This window comes from Pocillopora verrucosa, chromosome 9, assembly GCF_036669915.1.
Source record: "Pocillopora verrucosa isolate sample1 chromosome 9, ASM3666991v2, whole genome shotgun sequence".
Lineage (NCBI taxonomy): Eukaryota > Metazoa > Cnidaria > Anthozoa > Scleractinia > Pocilloporidae > Pocillopora > Pocillopora verrucosa.
The window spans coordinates 8395899-8423071 of record NC_089320.1 but is presented as its reverse complement, the minus strand read 5'-3'; the positions used below and the strand labels follow the sequence as shown (position 1 = coordinate 8423071).

At 39.0% G+C, this 27173-nt stretch overlaps 5 protein-coding genes across 9 annotated transcripts; 3 read left to right on the top strand and 2 right to left on the bottom strand.

Moving 5' to 3' along the window:
- The first annotated feature begins 11 nt into the window (after positions 1-11).
- On the top strand, positions 12-4570 carry LOC131773941 (putative ammonium transporter 3). 2 transcript variants are annotated; one of them, XM_066171790.1, is made up of 5 exons: positions 12-43; positions 1031-1222; positions 1869-2444; positions 2531-2913; positions 3694-4570. In XM_066171790.1, the coding sequence occupies exons 2-5, from the start codon at positions 1090-1092 to the stop codon at positions 4216-4218; spliced, it is 1617 nt and encodes a 538-aa protein (XP_066027887.1). In that variant the 5' UTR covers positions 12-43; positions 1031-1089; the 3' UTR covers positions 4219-4570. The 2 variants fall into 2 exon arrangements, with proteins under 2 accessions (XP_066027887.1, XP_058945905.2); XM_059089922.2 differs by lacking the exon at positions 12-43 and having other exon boundaries at positions 1025-1222.
- LOC131773940 (putative ammonium transporter 3) lies at positions 4558-9988 on the bottom strand. 3 transcript variants are annotated; one of them, XM_059089920.2, is made up of 5 exons: positions 9894-9988; positions 9144-9380; positions 6853-7380; positions 6391-6556; positions 4558-5875 (listed from the first exon to the last, which is right to left on the bottom strand). In XM_059089920.2, exons 2-5 carry the CDS (start codon positions 9319-9321, stop codon positions 4906-4908), a joined length of 1842 nt encoding a protein of 613 aa, XP_058945903.2. In that variant the 5' UTR covers positions 9322-9380; positions 9894-9988; the 3' UTR covers positions 4558-4905. The 3 variants fall into 3 exon arrangements, with proteins under 3 accessions (XP_058945903.2, XP_058945901.2, XP_058945902.2); XM_059089918.2 differs by having other exon boundaries at positions 9724-9962; XM_059089919.2 differs by lacking the exon at positions 9894-9988 and adding an exon at positions 9612-9736.
- A 1315-nt stretch (positions 9989-11303) lies between these two features.
- On the top strand, positions 11304-16037 carry LOC131773917 (putative ammonium transporter 3). 2 transcript variants are annotated; one of them, XM_059089886.2, is made up of 7 exons: positions 11304-11499; positions 12402-12542; positions 13022-13258; positions 13491-13688; positions 13865-14114; positions 14527-14801; positions 15426-16037. In XM_059089886.2, the coding sequence occupies exons 1-7, from the start codon at positions 11343-11345 to the stop codon at positions 15713-15715; spliced, it is 1548 nt and encodes a 515-aa protein (XP_058945869.2). In that variant the 5' UTR covers positions 11304-11342; the 3' UTR covers positions 15716-16037. The 2 variants fall into 2 exon arrangements, with proteins under 2 accessions (XP_058945869.2, XP_066028354.1); XM_066172257.1 differs by lacking the exon at positions 11304-11499 and adding an exon at positions 11614-12157.
- A 2739-nt stretch (positions 16038-18776) lies between these two features.
- On the top strand, positions 18777-19811 carry LOC131773918 (alpha-1A adrenergic receptor-like). Its single transcript, XM_059089887.1, has one exon. It carries the CDS (start codon positions 18777-18779, stop codon positions 19809-19811), a length of 1035 nt encoding a protein of 344 aa, XP_058945870.1.
- A 6059-nt stretch (positions 19812-25870) lies between these two features.
- LOC131773919 (alpha-1D adrenergic receptor-like) lies at positions 25871-27077 on the bottom strand. The gene has a single exon (XM_059089889.2). It carries the CDS (start codon positions 26954-26956, stop codon positions 25871-25873), a length of 1086 nt encoding a protein of 361 aa, XP_058945872.2. The 5' UTR covers positions 26957-27077.
- Between the last annotated feature and the right edge of the window lie 96 nt (positions 27078-27173).

Genomic DNA, 27173 nt, shown 5'->3' with positions numbered 1-27173 from the left:
TTTGACTTGCACAAGGAAAGACAACACATCAGCAGGACTCCAGGTAATTTTTATCATACTACGTATGTTAAAGCTCAAGACAAAAGGTTATGTTTTATCAATACCGCAATTCGACTGTTGCCAAAACAATTACTATTTAAAAAGAGGACGAAGTTGTATAGAATTTAGCGATTAAAAAGTGAGAAAAGAAGTGTAATGTTCAGGTTCTTTATCGCTGAAATATCATGTCTACATTGGTAAAGCAAATTACACTGATTGAAACTACTCTACGTATCGTGCCCTATGGGAAAGTTGTGTTTGATCAATATTGAAACGGTGCAAAATTACCAAGGTTTAATTATACTAGTTACAAGCTTTCAGCACGATGAAAACCAAAACAAAACTAGGGAAAACAAATTGCTTTTCTGTGGGGTTTGAAATGAAGTTTCATTTTATCTGAGAAACAGAGTAAGTTAAGCTTATTCAAAAAATACAATACGGTTTCCATCGCCATGCAAGTTTTTCCTCTAGATTTTTCCCATAATTATTACATTAGATTTAGGCTGTATTGAAAGTAAATTATGAAAATAAACGCAGTTTCACCCAAATTTAAGTGAAAATAGTCAAGGTTATTAATGTACAGATATTTCTGATGCAAAAAACAACCATTCTTTTTCCAACAAATTCAAGCACCTTAAGGTTACAAAACAGTTATTTCGAAGTATATTGTCAATTATTTTCTTTTACCAAAATTCAAACTGTATAGCAACGTTTTCCAGTTTAGAATTTTAGCTTTCATTATATATTTTTAGTGTTCATATAAATTTCTTACATCAAGCAGGGCAGTTGATTAAGATTATTTATAGGTCAGCGAATGGCAGGCTAACTTCGCTACAATAAGAATGATTTATTGATCAGCGACAACTTGTTAATTAGGGAACACCCGTGAATGCTCTATCATCATCTAAGGCCATACGAGCTATTTGATGAACAGAAAAGAAATATTGAATAATGAATAATTGTTTTGTTTGTCATCTTTAACTAATCCTAGTAAATGTAATGGAGAAATTCGTTTGCCGCCTTGGCTGAAGCAGGACAGTCGCAATTGCAATGGCGACGTCGACAGACTTTCCGTTAGAAGGACTTACAGGAAGGCCTATCGATTATGAAGATGCCACTTGGATTCTCACTAGTGCCTTTATTGTCTTTACCATGCAGTCAGGGTTTGGACTTATTGAATCGGGTAAGTAGTGTATTTATCAGGCACAACGAATTATTGAAACTGTTAAGAGAAACCTTGGCAAATTTGTTATGTAGAGCTAAAAAGAAGAGATAGAAAAACAATCTTGAATAATTTGAGATATTTCTCTGTTTATCAGAGTTTCCATTTTTGTAATGCATGCAGGGTATCTAAACAAATACTTGCCAATCCTCTTTTTTTTCTCGGATCAGAAAAAGGGGTAAGCTAGGACCATTCAGTTTATACAACATGGTCAATATAAAACTCTCACGCATTCGGAAAATCGGGTTTTGCCTCGAGGTAAGGTTTCGCATTCAACAATAATAAACAAAAAAGGTCAATATTCGAACCAATGATCCAACTAAGGTAACAACAAACTTACAGGTTAAAGACATTTTAGATATGTCGAAGTAGTATGACGACCATTCGAGCTCATGCTGAAGAGCTTTTCCTTCATAGCATTCGGCGAAGAGGGATGTGGGTAGGGGGCTCAGGTTTTTTGGTTCGTCTCCATGTCTGTCGAGAATGTTGCATGCTTATATTGTTTGTTGCCCAAAACTGTTTCCGTCCTGTCACAAGCAAATCTAAGGTATATACTTTTATACACAACGAAAAGTCACAGGTATAAATTGTTTATGCTCTTTTTCAGGAATGGTTACGATAAAAAACGAGACAAACATAATGGTCAAGAACGCCATTGATATTATCTTTAGTGGTCTATCTTTCTGGTTATTTGGTTTCGGATTAAGCTTTGGAGTAGACGAAGGTACGAACGCCTTCACAGGGGTCGGATATTTCCTCACAGAAGTACCTATCGACAAAGGAGAAGTTTATGCCATGTACTTCTTCCAAATGGCACTGGCTTCCACAGCGACCACAATTGTGTCCGGATCTATGGCCGAACGAACGAATCTCAAGGCTTACATGCTGTATTCCTTCGTGAGCACGCTGTCAACGTGTTTTCCAACTCACTGGATCTGGGGCAAGAAGGGACTTCTCAAGGAACTTGGTGTCATCGACATCGCCGGTTGCTCTGGAGTGCATTTAGTCGGAGGAGCCGCAGGACTCGCTGCTGCAGTCATGTTAGGGCCTAGATTAGGTCGTTTTGATGACAACAAGAAAAGGCTCCAGCCTTGTTCCATGACTAATGTGCTGTTAGGAACGTTCATGTTGTGGTGGGGCTGGCTGGGGTTTAACTGTGGCAGCACCTTTGGTATCACTGGAGGTAAGAAGTGTAATGACTGATCTGGGCTTGAGTTTTTTTAAGTCTCAATCTTTATTTTGCTTAGTTTTCCGTTGCTTTATTTGTAGAAAAATGGAAGTTAGCCGCTCGTGCAGCAGTTGTCACATTAAATGGTTCAATCGGTGGGGGTATCGTCGCAATCGCTTACAGTTACCTCCAAGATGCAGAAACATTAGATGTTCCAACATTCGTAACTGGAATCCGTGGCGGTCTGGTGTCAGTTACAGGTATATGTGCTCTTGCCCGACCATGGGAAGGAATTTTGATTGGACTGTTTGGTGGAATGTTCGCCTGCTTACTGTCTGACGCCATGATTAAACTTAAGATTGATGATCCAGTCAACTGCGTTGCTACCCATGCCGGAGCAGCAGTCTGGGGTATGATTGCTGTGGCTCTATTTGCTGAACAAGAGGAAAACGAAGGATTCTCAAAGGAAAAGGGCCTATTTAAAGTGAGTTTTATGCAATTGACACAGCTGGCAAAGATTGCAGCGACATTTATGATTGCAGCGACATTTATGATTGCAGCGACATTTATAATTGCAACTAGACAGGACAGGCATGGTTTGTGATTTTAAATCAGTGTGCCCTCGCGTATTTTTTCTTCATGTATTATTTATAACCAAGTATTCGATTTCCTTAGTAATAATAATAACAATATTATAATATTCGTAACAGTTTGTATTTTTACTTTTTGGGTTCCTCGATTTTTAATTCATTACCTTAAACTACACTGTTAGTTTGGAGTTGTGGTACAAGGTGAATTTATCGGGAGTCGGCGGTGGAGATATGAAGGTCTGGCAAGGATCTTCGATGTAGTCTGGGCGTGGAGGGCTATCAAAACAAACACATCTAATCAAAAAAAAATTCATGACAATAATTATGAAACACAAATACAAATGACATCAACTAAAATAGATACTTTTCATAACGAGCGCGGGTCAAAAAATCTGATTTTCTCGCCTTTGCAAATGAAAACAAACCAAAAACTGAGCGAGTTAAAATACTTTCGCGGTTCTTAGGAACCATTCACTTTGGTAATGTCACAATAGAATTTACCTGAGACATAAGTTAAAACTCTCTTTTGTTATCAAACGGGAAGGTGCAGTGTCGTGGATTTAACATGTATCCCTTGATTCTACATTCACCCTCTCCTGTCTCGGTTGTCACCAAGTTATTTTTATTGCGGAAAGAAAATATATGCTAACTAGAGACATAATTGTTTCTTGAAGGGAGGCAGCTGGCGACTGCTTGGTGTCCAGTTGCTTGCATGTCTTGTAACAGCAGCTTGGGCAGTCGTGACGACAGTTATTCAACTTTTTCTGATCGAGAAGACAATTGGAATACGACTTACGCGGGAGGAAGAGTTACAGGGATGCGACTTTGTAGAGCATGGAATCGGGGAAGAAACTGTGGACGAGAAAAAAGGTGAGGAGGCCCCACAGCTGGAGAGCTCCAGCGCACCGAACCGTCTTGTATCTGCTCAACGGAGAAATGTAACTGAAAGGGAACAGAGCCAGGGAAAAGATCAAGCTTCAAAAAATTCCAGCCAGAATCGTATATTTAGTTCCACAGATATAGGAAAAGACAACGAGGGCTCACGAAATTCGAACGAACTGCCATCGATGTGCAGTATGGAGTCGGATATTGAGGAACTTCTGAGGCAGGAATCATGTTATCCTATGATTAAACAAAAGGGTACCTTAGACAAATGTGTACAAGTTATCTGCGAACATGGTGTGCTGATTGAACTGTAAAATATTCTTGAGATGTTGATATATATATATATATATATTCTTTACCATCTCATCTGCACCAGAGTTTCTGGCTATTACTACGAGAACACGAACCTCCTCATATCATAGTCTATTGCATTAATAAATTTCCGTGTTAATCTAGGAGTGACTGACATTTGGTCAGTTCTGTCTTGCCGTAGTTTTGATAAATATTCATTACATTGAAAACAAGTAGCAATCAAGCTTTTAACTTAGTGTTTTGCGCCAGCATGGTATCACTATTTTGGGACTGAGCTTATCCAAACTGTACAGATAACCATCCATTAAATAATAGGTAAATGAAATTAAAGCACACAAGGCCAACGTACCTTAACTTTATTTGCACAAGACATTATACAAAACGTAAAAGGTCACCTTTTTATGACGATTCAAAGGTTAATATGTTTAGCACTACGAATTAATCGATATTTGAACCGTTCATTTACAAGAGGGGCCTTTCTATGAGACAAATCTTCGATATAGCAACAAATTATTTAGGCCAAACTAAAGAATAAAGATCTATTCGCACCTTCTTTTCGATCACTCTCTAACCTGCATTCCAATATGCAAAGCAATTACTCCATTCTAAAAAAACAGCATCTTTGCGAGTGGATTTTGAATGAAATTTACCACTATTTTTAGATCTTGATAATAAAGGTTTTAAAGCATTTACTTTGTCAGTTTTCTCATGTCATTTAAACTCAGCCTTAATTCCCGACTGTCATCCGCTGGTGTGAGGGTTATGACCACGGGAACTTTCGCCTTAGGCTGGGAAAATTCATTAGGGACGTCTCTATCCCCATTTTTCTCGGAGAAGCTGACTTTTCTCGTAGATTGGAGAACTTTATCCCATCTTTTTCTTGAACTAAAAACATTTCCGGAACTGTTGGGATCAAAGTTATTCTCGGCTTCATGGAATGAACTGTGTTGTTTTCTGTGCGTCGTTTTATCATATCCCGGGATGCTCTCTAACGATAGTTCGGATATCGATTCAGTGGCAGATTCTTCACAGTCTTGCAGTCTAGTGTCATCACTTCCAGGTTTAGAAGTTCCATTACGTGCTGAAGGATTTTTTTGGGGATTTGAATCCGCTTCTCCAATATGTCCATCTTCGCCTATGGGGAACACTCTATTCTGTGACCCTGTCACGGGGCGTACCCGGTTCTCAGGTCTAGCTTGTGACTGGTCAATTCCATGTTCACAGGCATCAGCTCCGAGGATCTCTTCCTCAAGTGGGAATCTCAGCCCCACAGATTTTTCAATGATGTAAAGCTGCATAAAAACTGTTATGACGGTCCATACTGTTATGGACACACATGCCAAAAGCTGCACACCAAGTATCTTCACATGACCGCCTTTGAAAGCACCATAAGTTGAGGAGAAAGTATTCTCAAGGGTGTCTTTTTCAACAAAGAGTCCAACAGCTAACATCCCCCATATAGAGCCTCCTGCATGGGTAGGAACTGCACCTACAGGGTCATCAATTTTGAGTTTGCTTAGAAGTTGCCAGCCAAGGATAGAAATTGCTGAACCGATGAAGCCTATTGCTAAACTCTCTCCAGGTCTCACAACACCACATATGGCAGTGATACTGACGAGGCTACCAAGTACTCCAACCATGAAGAAAGGAATGTCCAACCTAGAAGAGAAACGTAAGATGTTAGTTTATCGTTGATACCCTTACATTTCTGTCCTTGATTAAACAGTGGTTGGGAAGCTAAATTTAACAATGACTCTTACCTAGAGATCATTGGTTGTCACAGTTATGGCCATTGTCAAAGCGATGTTTCTTCGTGTCCTTTCCCGAGAAGATTTGAAAACCTTACCGCTAGTAGATGATATCGCAAAGATACAAAATCTCACTCAGATGACCTCGAGTGTAGATGCGTTTCGGACTCAAACCCTTAAAATATTGAAAGCTCGGATATCATCAATTCAAAAAGACATATCCAGTATTTATTGGCAGGACTGTTTGAAAAGTTGGTTTTTTCGTCCATGGAATCATTCATTTACAAGCCTCTCAACCTCACTGTCTAAGTGACCGAACGAAACAAAGAATTAAGGGGGGCTTAAGAACTTACAAAAGGTTGCCTTAAAACATGCATGCATCACGTTCAGGAAATTATCGTTTGGCAATGATGCCTTTTATCTCACCTGTTGCATTTAAAGTAGCTGTAAAAAGTAGCGAAAACACCACCACCGCATGAAGCATTTATGGTACAGACCGCAGACCTAGAGGCAAGCTTCCATCTTCCACCGCTGACCCCAAATGTGCTTCCACAGTTAAAACCGAGCCAACCCCACCATAGCATGAACATTCCTGTAATGAGAGAAATAGGAGGAATAACGTAGTTTCTCTTCTGTAAAAAATTTCTTATAACGGTACAAATATAGTGGTAAATATCCAGAAATATTAATTTAAAATAAATGGTATATGAACTACTCATATTATTGACTCAAATCATGGCTGCCGATGAATCTGACCAAATAACTGACTGACGGATTGAATGACTAAGTTACTAGCCGATTCATTGACCGATTTTTAAACAAACTGACTTATCGACTGAAGCATGAAATCTCAAACCTAAAGTTAAAAATTTAAATACCCGTACATACCAAGCAATACATTCGTTGGACTTCCCATTTTGTGCGTCAAGGGTGCATTTGCATCTGAACAGCTTTTAAATCTTCCAGCTCGGGGCTTGAGCATGATAGTTGCGACCAGACCTGCGACTCCTCCCACAAGATGTACTGGACTGGCCCCACCCATGTCGACCACTCCCATCTTACGTAACCAGCCTGTGTCCCCCCATACCCAGTGGGCTGGGAAGCAATATGTTAAGGTATTTGTAAAGGCAAATATTATGTACGCCTTTAAGTTCATCCTCTCCGCTACTGCTCCTGAAACGATGGTTGTAGCGGTAGTGGCAAAAGAGGCTTGAAAACAATAAAGTGCGAACACGTCGCCCATTCGCGTCTCCTCTGCGTCTGTGAAAAAGCTTCCATAGCCAGAGAATGCATTTGCACCTTCGTCCTTTCCAAAAGTGAAAGCAAAGCCGAACATCCAGAACCCCAGGCCGCCAAATATAACATCAACAGCGTTTTTCACCATTATATTTGCTTCGTTCTTTCTAGAGACCATACCTAGATATAAGCAATAGAGAAATTATTGACCATATCCAAATTGCACATCCAAATTAAAATACTGGAGTACTTAATGATATGACGAGTGAACTTTTCCTGATGTTTTAATTAATCACTTTTTTTATGTTGCAGCCAAAAAGTGCCAGAAAGCTTGTTCTCCTTCACAGTCAGAGCAATGAACATTCCCTTAAAGATACAGCTAATCACATATTAGCGATAATGGAACCGGTTTCGTGTGTTAGGATTCGTCGAAACAGAGCTCAGGTAGTACTGTTTTAGAATTTTGGCCTCTTACGCAATGGGCAACGACAAAAACGCACATGTCACAGGTTAGAAATAAGCTTTCATTTAGTGTTTCCAAAGGCCAAATTTTCCACCCTAATAAGGCAAACCAAAGGCTTAAATACAAAAAATTGTTCTCTAGAACAACAGTCTGTTTGTCAGCTCATCCTTCAATGATCCAGAAAAGAGAGTTGAAGGCATACTTGTAGTCACTGTTATTTTAAGATGGCGCTGCAAACCTCTATAGCTACTTACCATCCCATAGAACAATATCCTCACTAGCAGAAAATGGAAATTAAAATCCAAATTTGCCGTCGCTAAGAACAGTTTGCCAAACACCTAGAATCACGTGATTCAAATCTTCTTCTCGTTAAGATAATTTGAAATGTCTAATTTCAACGCCACTATCCTTATTATTTTATTTTTGTTTTATTTGCAGAGGCGAGCCTCTTGTGTATCACCATAATATTTTCTCCTACAATGAGGCATAGCAATGAACCATTTAATTTAAGCTCTCCTCTGAAAATACCTCATTTGAGACGATTAGCTACCATGTATATATTTTCGTGCGAAAGCTTACTTAAATTATTTTGCTGGTTTATGATTGGATTATTTAGCAGACTCCCGATTTCTACTCGTGTTTATGATTTCATTAAAATATGGCTTTGATGTAAACAGAGCTTAGGCAGCATTATCCAGGCTCTTAATGGAATAACTTGCCAGAGAATAATTGCAAAACATGCATGACAAGGCCATTGGTAGCCAACTTACAGGTGGAAAAATAGAACAATTAGCCACATGAAGAAATGCGAAACAGGAAAAAAAAAATTCATAAATGACATATTTGACGTAGGGGCGAATTTTGCAATATAGGAAATTATCATATTCTACAAAAAACAGGAAACTAAAATTGATATGTCGAGTGGTAAGACTAACGCATGAGGTAGGAAAAACCTTTGGCGAATCTCACGAATCCACGTTCGGAAACGCATTACGAACATGATAAAGCGAAGAGGAAACAATTAAAATATTATGTTTTGACAGATCCAAAATTAATTCGTCTACTTGCAAATAAGAAGTCAAGGGTGCATTTAATCGACAAATTGCGAGCTGGTGTGTTTTAAAAAAAGTCCTTCCACTAATGGAGTTTATGCCTTCCCTCATTCAGTCTTCTATTCAGTCATTTTCTTTTACTGATTTTGTGAAGGTAAAACCTTCAAGATCTTTGGATTTCGGTTAATGCTGATGGGAAATTTCGAGTTTCGTTTCCATAAGCCGAGGAAGACATGATAAGTTCCATCTTAAAAATCCCATGATTACAAATTTGACATCACTGGTGAACTGAACAATCATTTAGGATAACGTGAAATAAAGATCTCGAAAACTCGAAATATGAAGTAAATTAAAACGATACATTTCTAATTTTTTAATTCGGTGTTTCAAGCATCAGGAACCAACTGAAATCCCAAGAATAAGCCTACCAGATTCTACAAGTCCAAATCCCGAAATCATCGTGAAAATGATGAAAGCACTGGTTAAAATCCAAACAGCATCACCCGGGCCATCCATGGTATCTCTTCCTCGAGGACTTGTAGTTGGTAGTTCACTGCTGGTAAACGGAACAGAGGATCCATTAAAAAGCGACGAGTTCGTCACCATGATTGCTGATGCTGATCTCTTCCCAAGTTAAAGAGTGATTCTTCGGCTCCTTTACGTATCTGAAATAATTAATAAGGTGGGTTGATTTGACATAAATAGTAACCTAGTGTAGCAGAAGAGATTTACAAATTTGTAATGATATTTCTGTTCCCTCTGATTATGATTGCTTTTTCTCAAAATTTTAGCTAAAGATTGGTTAAAAAGTACCTTATGATATAACAAAAATCGCTTAAAAAGGAAGATTTCACGCAGATCGTTAACAAAAGCAATCGCAAATTATTCATACATACGGCGTTAGTTTAGCCTGTCGGTAAACGGCTGTTTTCTAAGCACGCGATTCAGATTCTGAATTTTGTTCTGTTTTGTTTCTTTGAAATAAGGGCCTTTCTCAGTCCTGCCTACCTCTTTGTGACACTTAGCACCACTTCATGAGTCATATACAACCAACACTGTATATGAAATCATTAGTATGCAAAGTTCGTCCTTGAACAAAGCTTTGAACAAATACTTCATTATAGAACAGATTTCATGCATCAATATCAAGAATTAGAAAATAAGCGAGCTTCTCTTACAAATTTTCTAACGAATGTTGTTAGTCTTTTCCATTGCACTCTGTATCGCAAATAGACGATTGGCGCTGGTTATGGTTAATAATTCAGACCAAGTTAGAATATAAACAATTCTTTGTTAAATATTCTCACCTGTTCGTTTTTATCATGCAAAGAAGAATTCTGATAGGGTGCCTGACATCTTAATTGTTTCAGCTTTTTTATAAGTTTACCGAATCCAAACAAATGTAAAATGTCGGCGAACAGGCAAATCAAAAGAACCCTTAAAAAAGCGAAATGCTTCTGGATCCATTGAATTTTTTTTAACGGGATTCAATATAAATTTTCTACTTTCAAAAAAGACAAATTTTAAATTAACAATTCATGACGGAGGACTCTGATGATAACGGATTACCAGTGTATACATTACCTTTATTAAACATCAAATCGCAACTATTGCATAACCAAAATTTTTATCTTTTGAATACATTTTATGATTTATGCGAGCTGAAGTGAGTAAGTGTCTCTCAAAAAAAAGCTAAACTAAGCTCAAATCAAATCTTAACAAATATGAGTCATCCTTGTAATTTTGGTTGCATCCGGTCGTTTCTCGAATAAAAGACAGGGTCGCATAAACTGCGTAGGTTATAGAGGTGGATAAGGCTTATTTAGTACAGAGAATGTGTTGTTATACAAAGGCTGGAGCGTCTGAAAGGAACATAACATGCGAAAAGTCGAGGCAACCTGTAAATAGACCCGGCGCTTATCCGGCGGGAGATAATTTCAAAGAAGAGTCTCGAAGATATGCAGAATAATTCATGAACAAAGTCGATCGCCTAAGAAGCAACAGCTATCATTTGCTTGTGTTAACTGAGTTCTCAATTTTTGTTTTGATCTTCGTTTGAAACCTATTACGAGTAAACACCCTGTTGGGCGGTACAAAATTCCATACAAATATATTTTCACCTTGCTGAAAAGGAGCCTTGTTTCATTTTTTCATATAAACACAAAAATCAGCCGATCAACAGAGAAACGAAATACAGGAAGAGAGAAATGTCAATTTCAACGGACTACTCTACTGTAATACTCACGTTTCTTAAGCAACATGTTTGTTGAGGAAGATAGCTTTTCTATTCCATTTATTTCGAGAGTAATCTTCAGAAATCAGCAGGGAGGTTTTCATTGGTTAATTGGTAATTTTGATCCAGTTTCATAGCGAGAAATTTCAAGAAACTTGACATTCAATGCAACTCTTAAGTATTACGGAGGCTAGTGGGTCAAACATGTTGATTACGAGAATAGACGAATCTTCATTTTCAACGAAAATTAATTTATATTTTTGTGTCGTTTGTTTGTTTGTCTTAGAACTGTTGTATATTTAAATCAATAGAAGTTATTTAAAAATTGCTAATAGGATGCGGTAGCTTGCACTGTTTCAGTTTGCATAAATTGCGAGTCCGCCGGCTGTAACTGATGGTAAAATTAGAGATGAACTCTTCTAGTACTAACATAAATGGAAGCGAGTCTGTAACAAGCCCTGCTGAGTTGAATTCGGACGATGCAACATGGATTTTGACAAGTGCTTTCATAATATTTACAATGCAGTCTGGATTCGGACTAGTGGAGTCAGGTTTGTTTGTATAATTCAGTGTATAATTTGCTGGTTCATTTTCGGAAAAAAGCTGATAAAAAAAATTCCACTGCACTGACTCACTCAAACAAAAAGAAATAAAAAACTGCGTAACCAAGACATAGGATACACCAGAGGTAGAAAATAAACCAGAATGATAAGTCGAAGTTTGGTATATTTGTGTTTTTTTTTTTTTTAGAAAATCAGTTAACAGTTACGTAAGCTGAAATTGGAACTCGACACCTTGTAAAATTGTATCATGATTTTTCCCGTCACGATTTTTTCACGTTTATCTGTTTCAATATCGGTTCGTTTTTGAAAAGAAATTTTTATTAACCCTTTCACTCCTAGAAGTGATTAACATGTAACTTCTACCTTCTCCTCATACATTTTCCTGCAAACAGGTAATGAGAATACTCTAACTTGTCAGGTAGGAGTTTTTGTTTTGATCTAACAACAGATTCTCATGATCAATTTACAGGAAAATGTGTAGCAGCTAAAGGAGATAATTAACAATTAGATATTAGGAGTTGAAGGGTTAAAAATACTAGGTTGAGCGAGAGTCGGTTCGTAACTGAATTGAGAGTGCTGAAGACACGTAACATAAACTGGCAGTTTTGAAGCATAATACATGTTATGCCAAATAACCATAATGAAGGTATTCCTTATAATTTGACCGTACTAAAATAGGTTATATCTTGCAAAGAGTCTTCAGACCCTAAAGCCCGCTTCGGATTGTGACAAAAATAAGGTTATTGATGTTCATATCTGAGAATAACTAGGAACAACGTTTGGTAACTCAATAATCTACATCATTTTAACGTATTTATATAGGACATTGACCGAAAAAGCAATTTTTAATGGCTCCTAATACGCAGGCGTCATTTCCCTATGATTTCCAGGTCTGGTCTCTCAGAAGAATGAGGTCAATATTATGGTTAAAAATGCCGTGGACGTCATATATGGAGGACTATCTTATTGGTTGTACGGATTTGCTTTTAGCTTTGGCATCGCTGAAGGAACAAATGCCTTTTGTGGCATGGGTAAAGAAATAGAGACAGTTTGTAAACTTTTTTCATACAATTTGCCTGAAATTATGTGTCGCCAGAAATTAAAAAAGAATTGTTTTTTATCTTAGTTGCACGCACAGCAATGAAGTTTCAAAGTAGCGAACCAGCTTCCTGCCTTCGTAATTGATAAAGCAAAACTGTCCTTGCTTCATTCACTAACTAAGGCGCAACGAAGATTCCGAGAAAATCGATGTTATTGTCACAGCAATTAATTATTGTTTTATTTTTCGTCAGTTTTGGGTTGAGCAATTAAACTAGCCAACCAGCCGCTTCTACCCTCTCAATATTAACTGAAGAATTATTCAATGGATTTTATCAACGTTTAAAAAAGAGGCCCACTCTACATCTCCGTGTCATTTGATGCACTTTGCTGAATGCATATCTCGTATTTCCCAAGAATAACATGGAAATGTCTCAACCGAACGCTTTTTCGTTGTTTGCTTTCCCGCCAGGTTATTTTGCGATGGACGTAGAAGCTGAGCAAGGAGATGTGTTCGCCCTGTATTTCTTTCAGATGTCGTTCGCCACAACTGCCACAACCATCGTGTCGGGGGCAATGGCGGAAAGAACTCATCTACATGCATACACAATTTACTCTTTTACCAACACGATATCGTATGTCTTTCCAGCACATTGGCTGTGGGGTGAAAAAGGCTTTCTCAAGGAGCTTGGTGCTATTGACATTGCAGGTAAATCAAAATGAAACTTTGCGCTATCAAGAGAATATTCATAACTTATTTGGCTATAACACACCTAAGTCTTCAGAAGCTTAAAAGGAAAAATGTTGCAGTTTTAGACATGGTTGAGGATGGTTGTATCAGGAAAACACGACTAAGACGACACGTTAATTATTTCATTTTTTTTTAAAGGATTTGTGGAGAGCATTGATGAATATTAGAGCTTGATTCGATTTTTCTTCAGGGTGTTCTGGTGTTCACTTAGTTGGAGGAGTCGCTGGTTTGGTGGCCTCGATCATGCTGGGTCCGAGACTAGGACGATATGACAATTCAGTCAAACAAGGAAAGCCGGGGTCACTCACCAATGTTCTACTGGGAACGTTTATGCTGTGGTGGGGCTGGCTTGGGTTTAATTGTGGCAGCACTTTTGGAATGAGTGGAGGCATGTAGATGTTTATTTTGTTGTGATAAAAAATCTAAAAGGAAAATGAAACAACACTGGCAGGAGAATTTTTTTCACCTTTAGAACTGACTTGAAAACCTCCTGGTGGAAAAATCACACAAAGTTTTTAAAGTCATGATCTTTGTAAAAACCGGGTCTTAAATTTTCTTCCACAGGAAAATGGCTACTTGCCTCAAGGTCAGCAATAGTAACATTGAACGGGTCAATTGGAGGAGGAATCTTAGGGATAGCTTACAGCTACTACTACCGAAAAGGAAAGCTGGACGTGGCAGTATTCATAACTGGCATTCTAGGAGGTCTCGTGGGTATCACAGCCATCTGTGCTGTGTGTCGCCCTTGGGAGGCCTTCCTCATAGGATTCATAGGAGGATTGGTTGCATGCGGCAGTTGCGACATTATTGACAGGTTGCTATGAAAACCGTTCTTGCGGTGTAATGAACGCTTTAGCATGTCATATATGGTCGGGGGATTGAGAAAAAACTCGTATTGTCCTCTTCATTTTTCGGCTGGTTTGATTCGGCTATTGAACACTAAATTAGGGTTTTGGTTCTTACGTTTGCCAATTTCTAAGGGGAACGAAGGAAACAATTCCACGCTACCTTAGAAGCGTAAGGGGCTTCTATTTGCATGAAAGCTTTACAATTTTACTCGATTAAAGCACAGGAATCCTGGCTTTATCTTGGATTTTTATTTTTTTATTTTTTTTGGTTCTTTGCTCAAACTGTTTGCAAACATAAATTGCTCTATGCTGCTTTTCGGGCCCATTTCAACAACGACAAAAACTGATGAATATGCAACAAAAAAAATTATTTTCTAGATTGAAAGTCGATGACCCTGTGGGTTGCATAGGAACTCATGCTGTTGCTGGTATTTGGGGGATGATTGCAGTCGCTTTATTTGTAGAAGAAGACGAGCTTGAGGGATTGTCAGATGCTCGTGGGCTCTTCAAAGGTGGCAGCGTAAAACTGCTGGGTGTCCAACTTCTGGCATGTGTCGTTATTGCCGCTTGGAGTGCTATGACTACATGGCTACAATTGTTTCTTATCAATAAAATTCTTCCAATTAGACTCACTCGTGAGCAAGAGATCATAGGTAAGATAATTTTTCCAAGTTCAACACGACTGGAATGACAGCATGCACACTTTGTGTGCCACCTAAATATACCTTGATAGCCGTAATTACTCTCTTTCTTCCCCATCACCTGAAGTGATTTTTACCCTCACGTCTCTGCCATGCTTGCACGAGTCTCCACAAACGCTAGATGTATTGACTGCTTTCTTTTCTTAAAACTTTTATGTGAAAATCTCGCCACATGACGAAAACGTAGGATGGTATCGTGCTACACAACAGCAGTAAATACCAAAAAACCAATATTTAAAGATGTGAATACTTCGAGAGAAAAGCTATCTCTGCGTACAAATTGGTGTGGTCACAGGCAGCGTAAGCACCACAGGCACAGATTATAAACTGTTTGTAATTTCTTGGTATGGGGGAGAAGCAATGGAGTCTTTTCCTATCCCCAGCTATATTTTAGGAGTGCAGTCCCTTTCTGTTGTGTATTTCTTATATTTACATAAATTTTCTTAGGCTCTTGCTATTCAAACACCTCTAACCCTTAATTTTCTGCCATTCATATGGCACGTCGGGAACGTGCTTGGATCAACAATATATCAAGTAAGACTGCATTACAACCAGACACTCTTGATATACCCTTAGGTACTGACAAACTTGAGCACGGGATTGACTATAATGATTCTGAGGACGACATCTTTGGACTGGAAAACGATACACTGGAGGGAGAAGAGGACGGAGTCGACAGTTTCGGAGAATACACCAAAAATGAAGCTCTAGCTAATAGGCACGGAACCAACATGGATCAAATACTTTCCATTCGGAATCTTCCAGGATATGCCAACTATGGTCTCGAGTCCAGTTCAGGAAGCCATTTATCGAAGCGAAAGATGACAGCTGAAGTCGGAGTACAGGTGGATCTGCAAGACGCTTAACTTTTCCAGGAATCACGTCTCCTCACAAGCACTTATTCTGATGATCATTTGACATCTTTAGACCAAAGTCAGGTTTCATTTTTTTGCAAACGTAGAAAATGTGCTAGTCATTCTTTAAATTACTGTGAATACGTAAATATTTTATTTTCATATATTCACAATCATTTACCATTCATCACCTAACGAGTTCATTACAACTCTCAGTTGGTAGAGCAATGCTCCGGTATCGCAAAGGTCATTGGCTTTAATCCAGTACAGGCTTGAATTTTCCCCTTATTTTGAGCCTCATTTTCTCTACCGCCTAAGTAGTATTCGTTACTGCGAAGGTCGCTTTCATATTCATCAGTTACCTTTATAACTAACTTAATGAACTCATGAATAGGATCCGGTTTTATAGACCTTAGACTGGGCTAAAACCGAATAACTAAGAGTGTCCACACCTTATAAAGTGTAAATTTATGCGAAAAATTAACTCGCAATTTACTTCTACTTCGAGAGATGTATAATGAGCGATAACAATCACCCGCGAGATACTAGTGTGAAGTTTGCAAATGGGATAGCCGACGAATGTTTTTAAGTTTACTATGAAGACTTACTTTTGAGGATAAAAAACGTTTTTGTCATTACAATTTTTAATGTTGGATAATCAAGTCTTATCAGTTCCTGTTCAGAATATTAATTTGCGTCCTCAAAAAAAACGAGTTCCTTTCAATTGGTCACTAAATTTAGCGGTTTTGAATAACAACTAAGCCCTAACACCTCAGCTTTCGTTGGTGGTTTTTCTTCATTTTCCTTAACTTGAATAATTTAGAAACTTTAATTAAGGTTATGTTTGTACCTTGGTTAGTTATAGGAAAGGTGAGCTAAATTAAAATCCGTCCTTTCTTTCACTGTTTGAATTTATGAAATTTTGCTGCTGTGCAGAAAAGTTTAATCCTGATCTTACTTGTAATCTTGAGAATATGTGAGGTCATTCTTCGTTTTTATGTAGCACAAGAGTACAAGAATTTAAAGCCCTAATTATCTCGGATGAAAGTATGTTATTGTAGAAATACTGCGAGCGTGTTTTGTTCGAAAATTGCTGAATGGCGGATGATGGACATGTCAGTGATAGGTCTCGCTACGATTATTACTCAGTGTAAGAAGACGGTTTCTGCTTTAATTTTGACGCATGTAGCTAAGCTAGTATTGTAAAGTTGTATCCTTACTGTGGTGACCAGAATAAACTCTTGAAAGGACTTGATTTTGGCCAATAATCTATTGCTGGTGTAAGTTTAAGGCTCCTGATTCCCGTCAACGTCTGCCTTAATTTTTTCACGAGTAAACAGTTTCCAAACGGCCACGTATACACTTTAGAATTTTGGTAATGTCACAGTTCATATATCTGATAGCAATTTAAATTTCAAAACAGAGAGAAGATTGAAAATAGATACCTAGACCAGCGAATGTTGTCAATCAATGCTTGAAGTGATGTCAAGAGTATTTCAAGAGTACAATCGCCAACCCGGTTCTTCAAAGCAATAGGACTTTCCTCGTTTTCCATATCGTTAAGAACTTCGTTGTTGAAATAATTATTAGTTTCATTACATTCAGAGGATACATTGGTCTGATTGGTTACATCAGGTGACACTGCAACTGGGTTATAAGGACAATAGTTGGCTGTTGACTACAAAGTGTCACAGGGTTAATCGCGCGAAATTAATGAAAAGAGTCTAACCTAATTTACGAAAGTGACCTTTTTCTCCGCTGCACTTGCTTCTTCAGGTTAAACGGAGATGTTGTTAATCTGCTAATGGTCTATTTAAAAATTGTTACACAGATCTTACAGTTTCATTTCTTTGAGCATTTTTTCGCTCTCCGAATCCATTTTTTGTGCTATGCAGCTGTATTGAAATCTTGACGTGTTGAAGAAGCTTTCATGCTGTTGCGAACAATATCCGTGTAATTTTAGTGAGTTTAATTATCCCAAAGTTACGAAAACTGCCGATCCATAAATCAAGTTAATATTCCTCATGTCCAGAAGACAACCGCACAATAGTTGAAAAGTAATAAACACCGAAACGTAAAGTCGTGAGGAAACATTACGTGCGGCGTTAAGAGCTTTGCTATGGATTGCTGAAAATTGTATTACAAATTGAAGGAGTCACAGAGGCCCGATGACACATTTTCTAAACCTTTTAAGATGACTCGTATGAAAAAGAGACTTCCTCTTAGACTGTTCGACTAATGCACCATTCGCCACCTTTTATTGTTTACTTGTGACCGACATTTTCAGATACATATCAAATCATGCACAACACACTTTCAGGTTTTCATCCAAGCCGGTATGCCATATCAAAATTGCAGCCGCATTTCACTAATATACTGATGACAATCCACATGTTGACATCATTTTGAAGTCGTGCGAAAACAAAGAGGAAAGCATGATCGAGAGAAAATCTTTCCTAAAAAATACGCAGCTGTTTCTTAATCCACAAGAGCTCTGCTTCATAATTGGATGCTAAATTGATGTAATTTTGGCGAACCAAACACTTCATTCAATTACGTGGTAGAGTCTCTTATTTTGTCGTTTCATTTCCTCAGTAAACCAAGAACGGTCCGCTATCTTAAGTAATGTCAAATGAGTCATTCTCAACTCTGTTATGTCTATACAACTTTATTATCGATTAAATCGTTTCCCCAAAGGAAACGGTGGTCTTTGAAACCGGGTGTCGTATTTAAATGCAGATTTAGTTATGTTCAGATACATACTGTTACAGATACGCAAACTGGTACAGATTCGCCTAGGAGTTATCGTAAGCAAATACGAAGCTGAACCGAACACCTTCAAACATATGAGCAAATGAAGGAGAAAAGAAGGAAACATCAAGTGTGATTGCATGCTTAGTTGACTTTGGTGGCAGCCACTGATGATGATGGAGTTTACAAAGAGTTTAATTAAAATAAAGCAAATAGGTATTGTGGTTAAAAACACTTTTTAGAAGTGCAGCGAGGAAAACAAACGAACTAATCGACACGGAAAGAAAACGTTTATTCACGCAATATTGCCTTCGTTGGTAATATGAATACTCATCCGCTAAACGTAAGCAATAACTCTGAGATTTCCGCATCCGTTAAAAGAGCAGAAACTTATTTAATCTCCTTGATATACGCAGTCATTGCTGTAATTGCAGTGTTTGGGAACATTCTAGTTATACTCGCGGTTTACATCAACACACGTCTGCAAACGAAAAGTAACTATCTCCTGGTGGCTTTAGCTGTACCCGACTTCTTCCAAGGTGCAGTTTCACTCCCCTTAAGACTAGTAGAAGTTCTGGACGTTAACTGCGATCTAAAATCTTTCTGTCCTGTTGCGATACCAGTGTCTACGTTGTTTGGCGCTGCTTCAAATCTTCATATTCTTCTTGTCGCTGTTGAAAGGTCTGTATCCATTTTTTTCCCGTATTGCTACTACAGCTGGATGACGACAAAAAAGGTCTTGATGGGAGTTTGCGTGATTTGGTTGTCTGTGGTGACTGTCTCACTCCTGCCTGTCTTAGGTTGGGGTGGAAAAGAGCCTGAAACAGTGGTAACCTTCTGTCGATTCCCATCGTTTCTAATTCAGGAGTATATCACATGTCTTTATCTATTCGTTCACGTCATTCCCATAATCGTTGTCACCTTCCTCAACGTTTTCATCTTAAGAGAAAGTCTTCATCACTTACGGCGAATTGAAGCACAAGTCGTTTCCAGCGGTTTTAACCTCGCGGGAAGGGATAGTAATTCCCAATTTTTTCCACAGCCGATGGAGGCAGTGAGACAGAAGAAGGTAGAAGCCATGAAACAGCGAAAGACGACGTTTATTGTGGCTGCAGTTGTGGGATCTTTCATCTTGCTAGTAGTTCCAATTGTAACCATCGACATCGTTGAGATGCTGACAGCTGCCGTGATACCAGAAGCTGTTGTTAAAATTGCTGTGCTGATGATTTACGCGAATCATTGCGTCAACGTTTTCGTTTACGCTGGTTTAAACTCTGATTATAGGAGGGCTTTTAAAAATATTCTTAAAAAATGTGTTAATGTTTTCCGTTTGCGTAGAACAGGAGGGCATGACTGAAGAAGGATTTAAACAAACAGGAAAAGAAGCGGGCTCGGCGTGTATGAAGCATATAAAATATTCCTGCGGTTAAAATAAAATTCTAATGGTAGGTTTAAGATGATAGTAAGCAGTTCGACAATTTGTTCTCTCTGATGAAAAGCTCACACTCGAGACCTTAGATTTAGAAACTCTTTACAGAGGCCAATTTAAATTATCAACTTAGCCAGATTATCTTGTTATACTCCTCACCGACACAGCACCACAGTTTCTTTAGAAACTTACCCCCTTTCTTCATAGTTCTCTCCGTAGATAATAACTTCTCGGTCAACAATTCGCTGCATGATAAATTTAATATATTTGCATAATACATTCCAACTTTTGTATAATTTGTATACGTGTATGAAGACCATGAAAGCTGCATGCATTGACAAGAGCGTACCTCGTGATAAGAACACACAAGGAAGATTTCAAGGGAGGGCTTTTGATTAACGTCGTGAAAAAATCATAAAACCTTAAACATTAACATATGTACATATACTGACCTAATGTACATCGTAACAGCTTTTTGCCATTCTCTTTTGATGAAGGTGAGCAGGGTTTACAAAACCGTAAACTTAGTTGGCGAATGTAATCAAAGGCAGAGGAAATTATTTAATTATCTTATGGTAACACTGAATGCCATGCCTCCAGCACTAAGGATTCAAGAGATAGAGAGTGCCTTTTCTGTTGTATTTTGTAATAATCGTTGCATTTTGTAATGAAATTGTCGAACTATGTAATACCTGTCACACTCAGTAATAACTCTTGTCGCACTTTGAAATAAAAGTACTGTTACGCTTTGTAATAACAGACCATCGCACTAGTCGAAATCTGTAATAAATTTGGTATAGATGGTCCGAGGGAAAATCGACCTGATGATAGCTGTCATGCCAGTCAAAAATGATGATAATAGTAATGACGATAATGAAAATAATATTGTTAAAGAGGAAGTACAGTTGTGAACTTCCCTCCTGTGGACGACCTCAAGACTGCAAGACAGTCCCTGCACAAAATATGTGGATATCATCATATGGACTACGGCGTTATACAAGGATTTCCAAGAAAAGAGAAAAAGCCGTAACAACACTCGTGAAAAAATACGATATTTTTTCACGTGTATTGATATCGCCAATCAAATGCTGACACATCACTCGCGTTTCGCACCACTGGGTCAGGTTGATGAAAGAATGGCAAATCTTTCACCATTTTCAATCCGTGGTTGTTTTGTCGGAATGTTCTCGGATTATGGCTGCTGAAACACGGAAAAATCCGTATCGCTTATTTTCCTAGAAGGGGAAGAAAACCAAAATACAAAAAGAAAAACCGGAGTTACGTATTCAGAAATGGTTTTTGCTTGTTTAGAGCATCTATTGACAAAGCAGGGGCCGCGAAGGCCATTTTAAAGTGGTAGGGCTAAAAAATCTGGCCAATGCAAACAAACGCTAAGGAAGTGTGCGTCATTTATCTTGCATTGCGCGCCATCTTATTTACAACTTCAATTAATATAACATAGACGTCCTCACTTGTTTTACTATCCAATACAGTTATTGTGTTAAATAGAACTACGTACCCTTGCTGCGTCTTGAAGCTGCTCGCAGTGCCGAAGTTTCTCTTGCGGTTCTCATTGCGGGAAACAAACTCCTGTGCGACGTCAGCTATAGAGACACTGTCTGTTCTCTGCTTGTGGCCATTCAACACTGCTAGGTTGCTAAACCTTTCGCCACCCATCCTTGATCGAAGCCACGTCTTCAGACGCCGTGCAGATGAAAATGAACGCTCGCCAGCAGCGCTGGTGGCAGGATTTACGGCATGCAGCTTACAGATATTTTGGACTTCCTGAATTAGCCTCTTTTCTGGTTCTGGAGACTTTGACACCGCCAACAGGATTTCGTTAAAACATGATAATTTCTCCTTTAACATAACTTCCAAAAAACTTAGTTGCCCAGGCAGTGCCTCAGTATCACCATCTCTGCTGTATGATGCTTCAAGAAACTTGAACTCTACCTCATAGTCGTCATCATTAGCAGCTCTAACCAAGAGGGTCTCTATCTGGGCTTAGCAGCTGAAGCTTTCCTGGTTAAAGCGCTGATCGATAGCATTGACAATAAGACCAGTAGCCTCATAATGGACCTTCTAAAATGATCTTTGGCAGTTTGGGAATAGCTTGGTGTACCAGCACCAACCTCTAGTCCGGCCGGAGTGCGTCGCTTTCTTGGAAGTGTGGGTTCGCCAACCAGGCTTGCACTCTTGCGGGCAACATTAGCATAGAAACGGTTGAAGCTCTAATCAATGCGCATTGTGAGCGTCTCCTTTGTTAGATTTGCCAGGCGTTGTCCACTGACAGCAGCCATCTTACTACTTTGAAGAGTTTTAGATAGATTATCGGTGTAGGAATAAAGCCGCTCTCCAAGATGAAAACTAAAGAAAAATTCAAATCGGTCCATTTGGGCCTCACATCCTATTATCGTTGCACGCACATCGGGCTGTAATCGTTAGGATAAACAATTATTCCACTCTGCCATATGAACCGCATAGTTCTCAACAATTTGTCCAAAAAAACTGGCTCTAACCGTCCACCTTGTAGGGCAAAGTCTAATAATTCCACGGGAGCTAGTATCCCCGTCTTCCGTCCCCAGATTTTCCTTGAGCTGTTGAAGTAAGGATTCCCACCGTGGTGAAAATTTGATCAAGGTAACGATATCCTTGACAATATCCACTGTTTGTGACAACAGTTTACAGTTACAGGTTATATCTTTCACGCTTAAACTCAAAGTGTGAGCTTAGCAGTGGGTAGGATGAGCTTTAGATAAAGATATTTGACGAATACACCAAACCAAAGGTCCAAACCCAGAAAATGTAGCCCTTTGGATCGATTGATACCTGTGAGCAATGACTTAAGGGCCACTTATCGAGCAGCGGATTAGGCAGGCCAAACTCCTTGTGAAGTACATCAATGATGTTCAGGTAGCTTCGTACGGAGCCAGCTTTAAGACTACGGGCTAAGAAAGCGGCGTATTGCAGCAGGTGATCAGGTTGAACTGGGACCGAAGTGTAACCCATGTAGAAGCAGAACTTCAAGTAGGTGTCACGATGAGTTTTGTAAGTTGCTATAGTGAATTCTTCTTCGAGCTGAGAACGATACTTAGTAATTTCCTGTTATAATTGAGATGCCAACCGAGGGTCTTGTGCACCTAAAAAACTCAAAGGAGCGATCGTGAGACGACGTGTGATCAGTTAGTGCCAAATTGGCCGCCGCAGCGCAACCCTTTGGGACGAAGTAAAAGGATAACAGATGAGGGCGCTCATGAAGGCGCGAAACTGCATCGGCAATAGTGTTACAAAAACCCTCGAGATAAGTTGCAGTTATATAAAAACTGAGGAGCACTCAAAGTCAGAAAAGCGCACGGAGCTCCTGCATAATAATTTTGTTGTTCGTAGTGCCCTTATTGATGATCTGCACCCTTGTCTTATCACTATAAATAATAACCCGATGGTTTGCCCAGAGGTGGCCCCATCGCGTAGCAGCAAGAATTATAGCTAAAGTTTCTTTGTGGTTAATATGTAGACAAGAACACGCTGGGTGATAAAGTGAGAAGTTGAAATAAAACCAATCGACCCTGAAATAACCACCCACTGTGAGAAGAACTGCTGCTGATTCGTGAGATTTCTCCTGTGGGAGCGAGATGCCACACGAGACTGTATCCAGTTCTACACCCAGAAAGGATAATGTGTGGGTGGGTGGCATGAGTTTACGTTGACTTATAGTAAAGCCTAAATATTGCAGCAATTGTGGCAAGACTTCATAGGCATGAGGGCTTTCCGCTTGAGCCATTGACAAGGAAATCGTCGAGATAAACGATAATATTCACAAAACTTCTCTTCCCCATTATGCGCCGAACAGCATGTGTTAGAAAATGAAAGATTTCAGGAGAGCTTTTAGCACCGAATGGAAGGCGAGTGTCACAAAAATAACTGTCAAAATCGTCCCCCGAAAAACCGCCACATGTAGCCTGAAGCCTGATAATTTGTGGGGGGGATAGGTACCGAGCGGTAAGCATGTTTGAGATCTATTTTAGCCATGAAATAATAGGGTTTTAGGAGTTTGATAGCGTCATCTAATGACTGAAATTTAAAATACTGCGTGCTGATTTAGGAATCGCTTCTGAAGTGCTTACTACCGTAGGTTTCGTGGCCGTAATAACGTAGTTGCCAAGCTGAGTTTCGTCACAAATAGTTTTTTCCACCAACAGTTAAGTGGTGGGATTAGTAGCCGATTTATAGTTGCGCATATTTACCTCGGTGAATTACGTATTAAGGTCCACCAGTTGAAATCCGTTATTAATGCCATCTGCCAAAAACGCCTCGTCCTCGTCGCCCGCCGGTTCGTGCAGCTAAAGCTTTGTGTTAAGCTGTGAATTTCGGGGTGCTAGTCAATTGCGTGGCCGGTTTTGTTTGCTGTTGCAGTACGGATCATTTTCTCTACGTCGCGAAGTTGTCCTTGGAATCGGCCTCTTAGCCGTCTTCCTGTTCACCAATGTATATCTTTTTGCAATATATGCAAGTTATGCAATAGATAACATTGCTAGTTGTACACTTTGAGTTACCTTTGATAATCACCGTATCCTAACAGGTTCGATTAAATTGTTTTCTTTTAGGTATGGAAATTTTCCTTATTTGTTATTTTTCCCATTTTTAAAGCAGTGTTCATAATGTATATTTCTCATATGGAAAATGGTTATCAGATTCCCAACCAATGAATTTAAGCTCTCCCACTGGCCAACTAATTGTTGAATTAGTTTGGCTATGGTGAAATAAATATTGCTCTATTTTCTCTCGATTCAATTTTTGCCAAATATATACATTTTGCAAATTACTTTGCATTATTTTTTAGAAGTTTGTTTTTCTTTTTGACAACTGATTTTTAAGTATGATTTCTCCTCTAAAGTTTCAGGCATGTACCACTACTACACTACTACTACTATGCAGTCTATTGACCCAACAATGACTGTTTCATGAAGACTTCATGCTCTGATCAGGTTCCTCCAGGTTGTTCTGTCTTTTGCTCGCTTTTTCCAGGTACCTTCTGCAATATTCTCCCATTTCAGGTTCCATTTCGCGAGGTCCATAATTTAATAATAACCTAGCCTTCCCTCGTTTCTCTTGCCTTCACGAAGCAAATGACATAAAATCATTGAAAATGCAGGCAATAGATTATTTAGGTTTACAAGTAAGAGAGAAAGTGCTTTATTTTTTTTAAAATTTGAATTTGTCATTATGTGAAGTGGTCCAGTTCAATTGTTTATGGTTCAAAGTACGTTAAACTGCATTGTTTCTTCTAAAGCTTTGCTGATGAATCCTTCTTTGAAATGTTTCATATTACTTCACCGGTCTCCATACTTAAACTGAATGCCATCAATATGTTTACTGTCCGAAATTTTAAAAGTGAAAACGGAAGTCCACGGTTTTCCTCATTACCGGTCATTTTCTCAACTTCCGATCTATCAATGTTTTTTCAATTTCGAGATATTGGTAGTCGACCGTATCTCCTCTTGTGCGTTTGCCCAACGGAAAAAATTTATCTCAACAAAATTAAAAAAGGCACTCATCTGTCGATCCCGCATTTGCAAAACGCTACTATTATTTTCAAATGAAAGGGAAGAAAAAAGGTCAAGACCACGCCCAATCCTGGCAAAGTCTATTCACAAGAAGGCTAAATTCGCTATGTGTGGCTCAGAGACGCTTACAAACCAACTAAAAAATTAAAAGATCAATCAAATCTCTAACGTTAGTATAACGTCAAATAATTGACAATGCTTTACGTATCATTCGTAAGACTCGGATATTGATTTGAAATAAGTATTAAACAGTTAGACTCCCACGTCATATTCCTTCTTCCTATCGGTGTGTCGTACGCGGGTCTTTCTTTTCTTTAAAAGGTGACCTTCTCAAACACAATTCTAGCCGGCAATTTTGCCAGAAACAACGCTGTGTAATGTTCCTTCTCCAGTTGTATTTGTCTTCTCAAGTTCCCGTATAGCCTAATGGCGTACTCCTGTAAATTTTGCTTTGATTCTTGATAAAATCTTTGCAAATGCCCGCTTGTAGTCTCCATTACAGCCTGCGTACACGAAAACATTCACACAATGGTTGGCATAGGCCATCCCAACAGTTATTCTGACAACTAGGGGAGATACTTTAAGACCTCCGCACATGTCCACAATATCAAGTATGACAATAGGCATTATCAGCACAATAAACAGACCGACAATGAGCGATACAGTTTTGGCGGACTTTCTTTGCCTTGCTGCCTCGGTGGTTTTGTTTTTTCGCACCTGAGGAGCGGTGCCGTCAGTTTCCCAAATGTCACCATTATCCTCTTGGTTACATGTACGTACTGAGGATCGGACGCTACGCTCCTGAATATGAATTTTCTGAATACTTCGCAAACTGGCCTTAAGAATGAAAATGTACAAAAATACTATGACAACTGATGGCAAGATGTTAATGAGCAGGTAGACTGCGGCAATGTAATCCTTAGTAAGAAACAAAGTAAAAGAACAGAACTCCGCTTGGAGATGTGTTTGCCCACCCCAAGCAAACAAAGGTAGACTCGCAAAAAGGGCTAACAAAATCCACGCCGAAAAGATGACTGAGGAAATTACTTTTGCTGAAACAAAAGAGTAATAAAGAAAAGGCCATCGAACACCGATAAATCTCTCAATGCTGATGAATAGAATGTTAAGATTTGAGCTGCCCCCGAAGAGGATGGATAGAGCTATCGAGGCCCGGCACATTGACATGCTGAAATAGGAATTCGGTTGCAAAAGAACAACAATACGACAAGGTATTGCGATTCCTCCTTGAAGAAAGTCCGACACAGCGAGGTTTCCGAAAAGAGCGTTACCCACATTTCGTAGACTATAGTTCGTGTAGATTGCGGTGAGCACAAGAGCGTTGCCCAATACTGATACAAGCGCAATTAATACCAGAAAGATCACAACAGCCATAGTACCCGCATTTGAGCTATTTTCTGTATCAGTGTTAGGCAAAGGTTCGTTGGAAGACAGGAGGTCCGGTAGCTTTTCCCAAGAAGGAAGATTCCTTGTACCGTTTGCCTGTTTCATGGTGAGTGTTAGTGAAAATCAGGGTTTAAATGCGGCTCTTTTTAGCACGTGTTTCTTTTGACGTGCATATGCTTTAGTACCGGCCAACGAAAACATAAATATTCAGTTGAACTTGCCTCACTCTGCACTACCTCCTTATGCTAATCTTTTTAATGACAGGAAATTACTTCCTCGCAAATCTGGCCCTTAAGTTTTCCTCCATTGGACAAGATCAGTG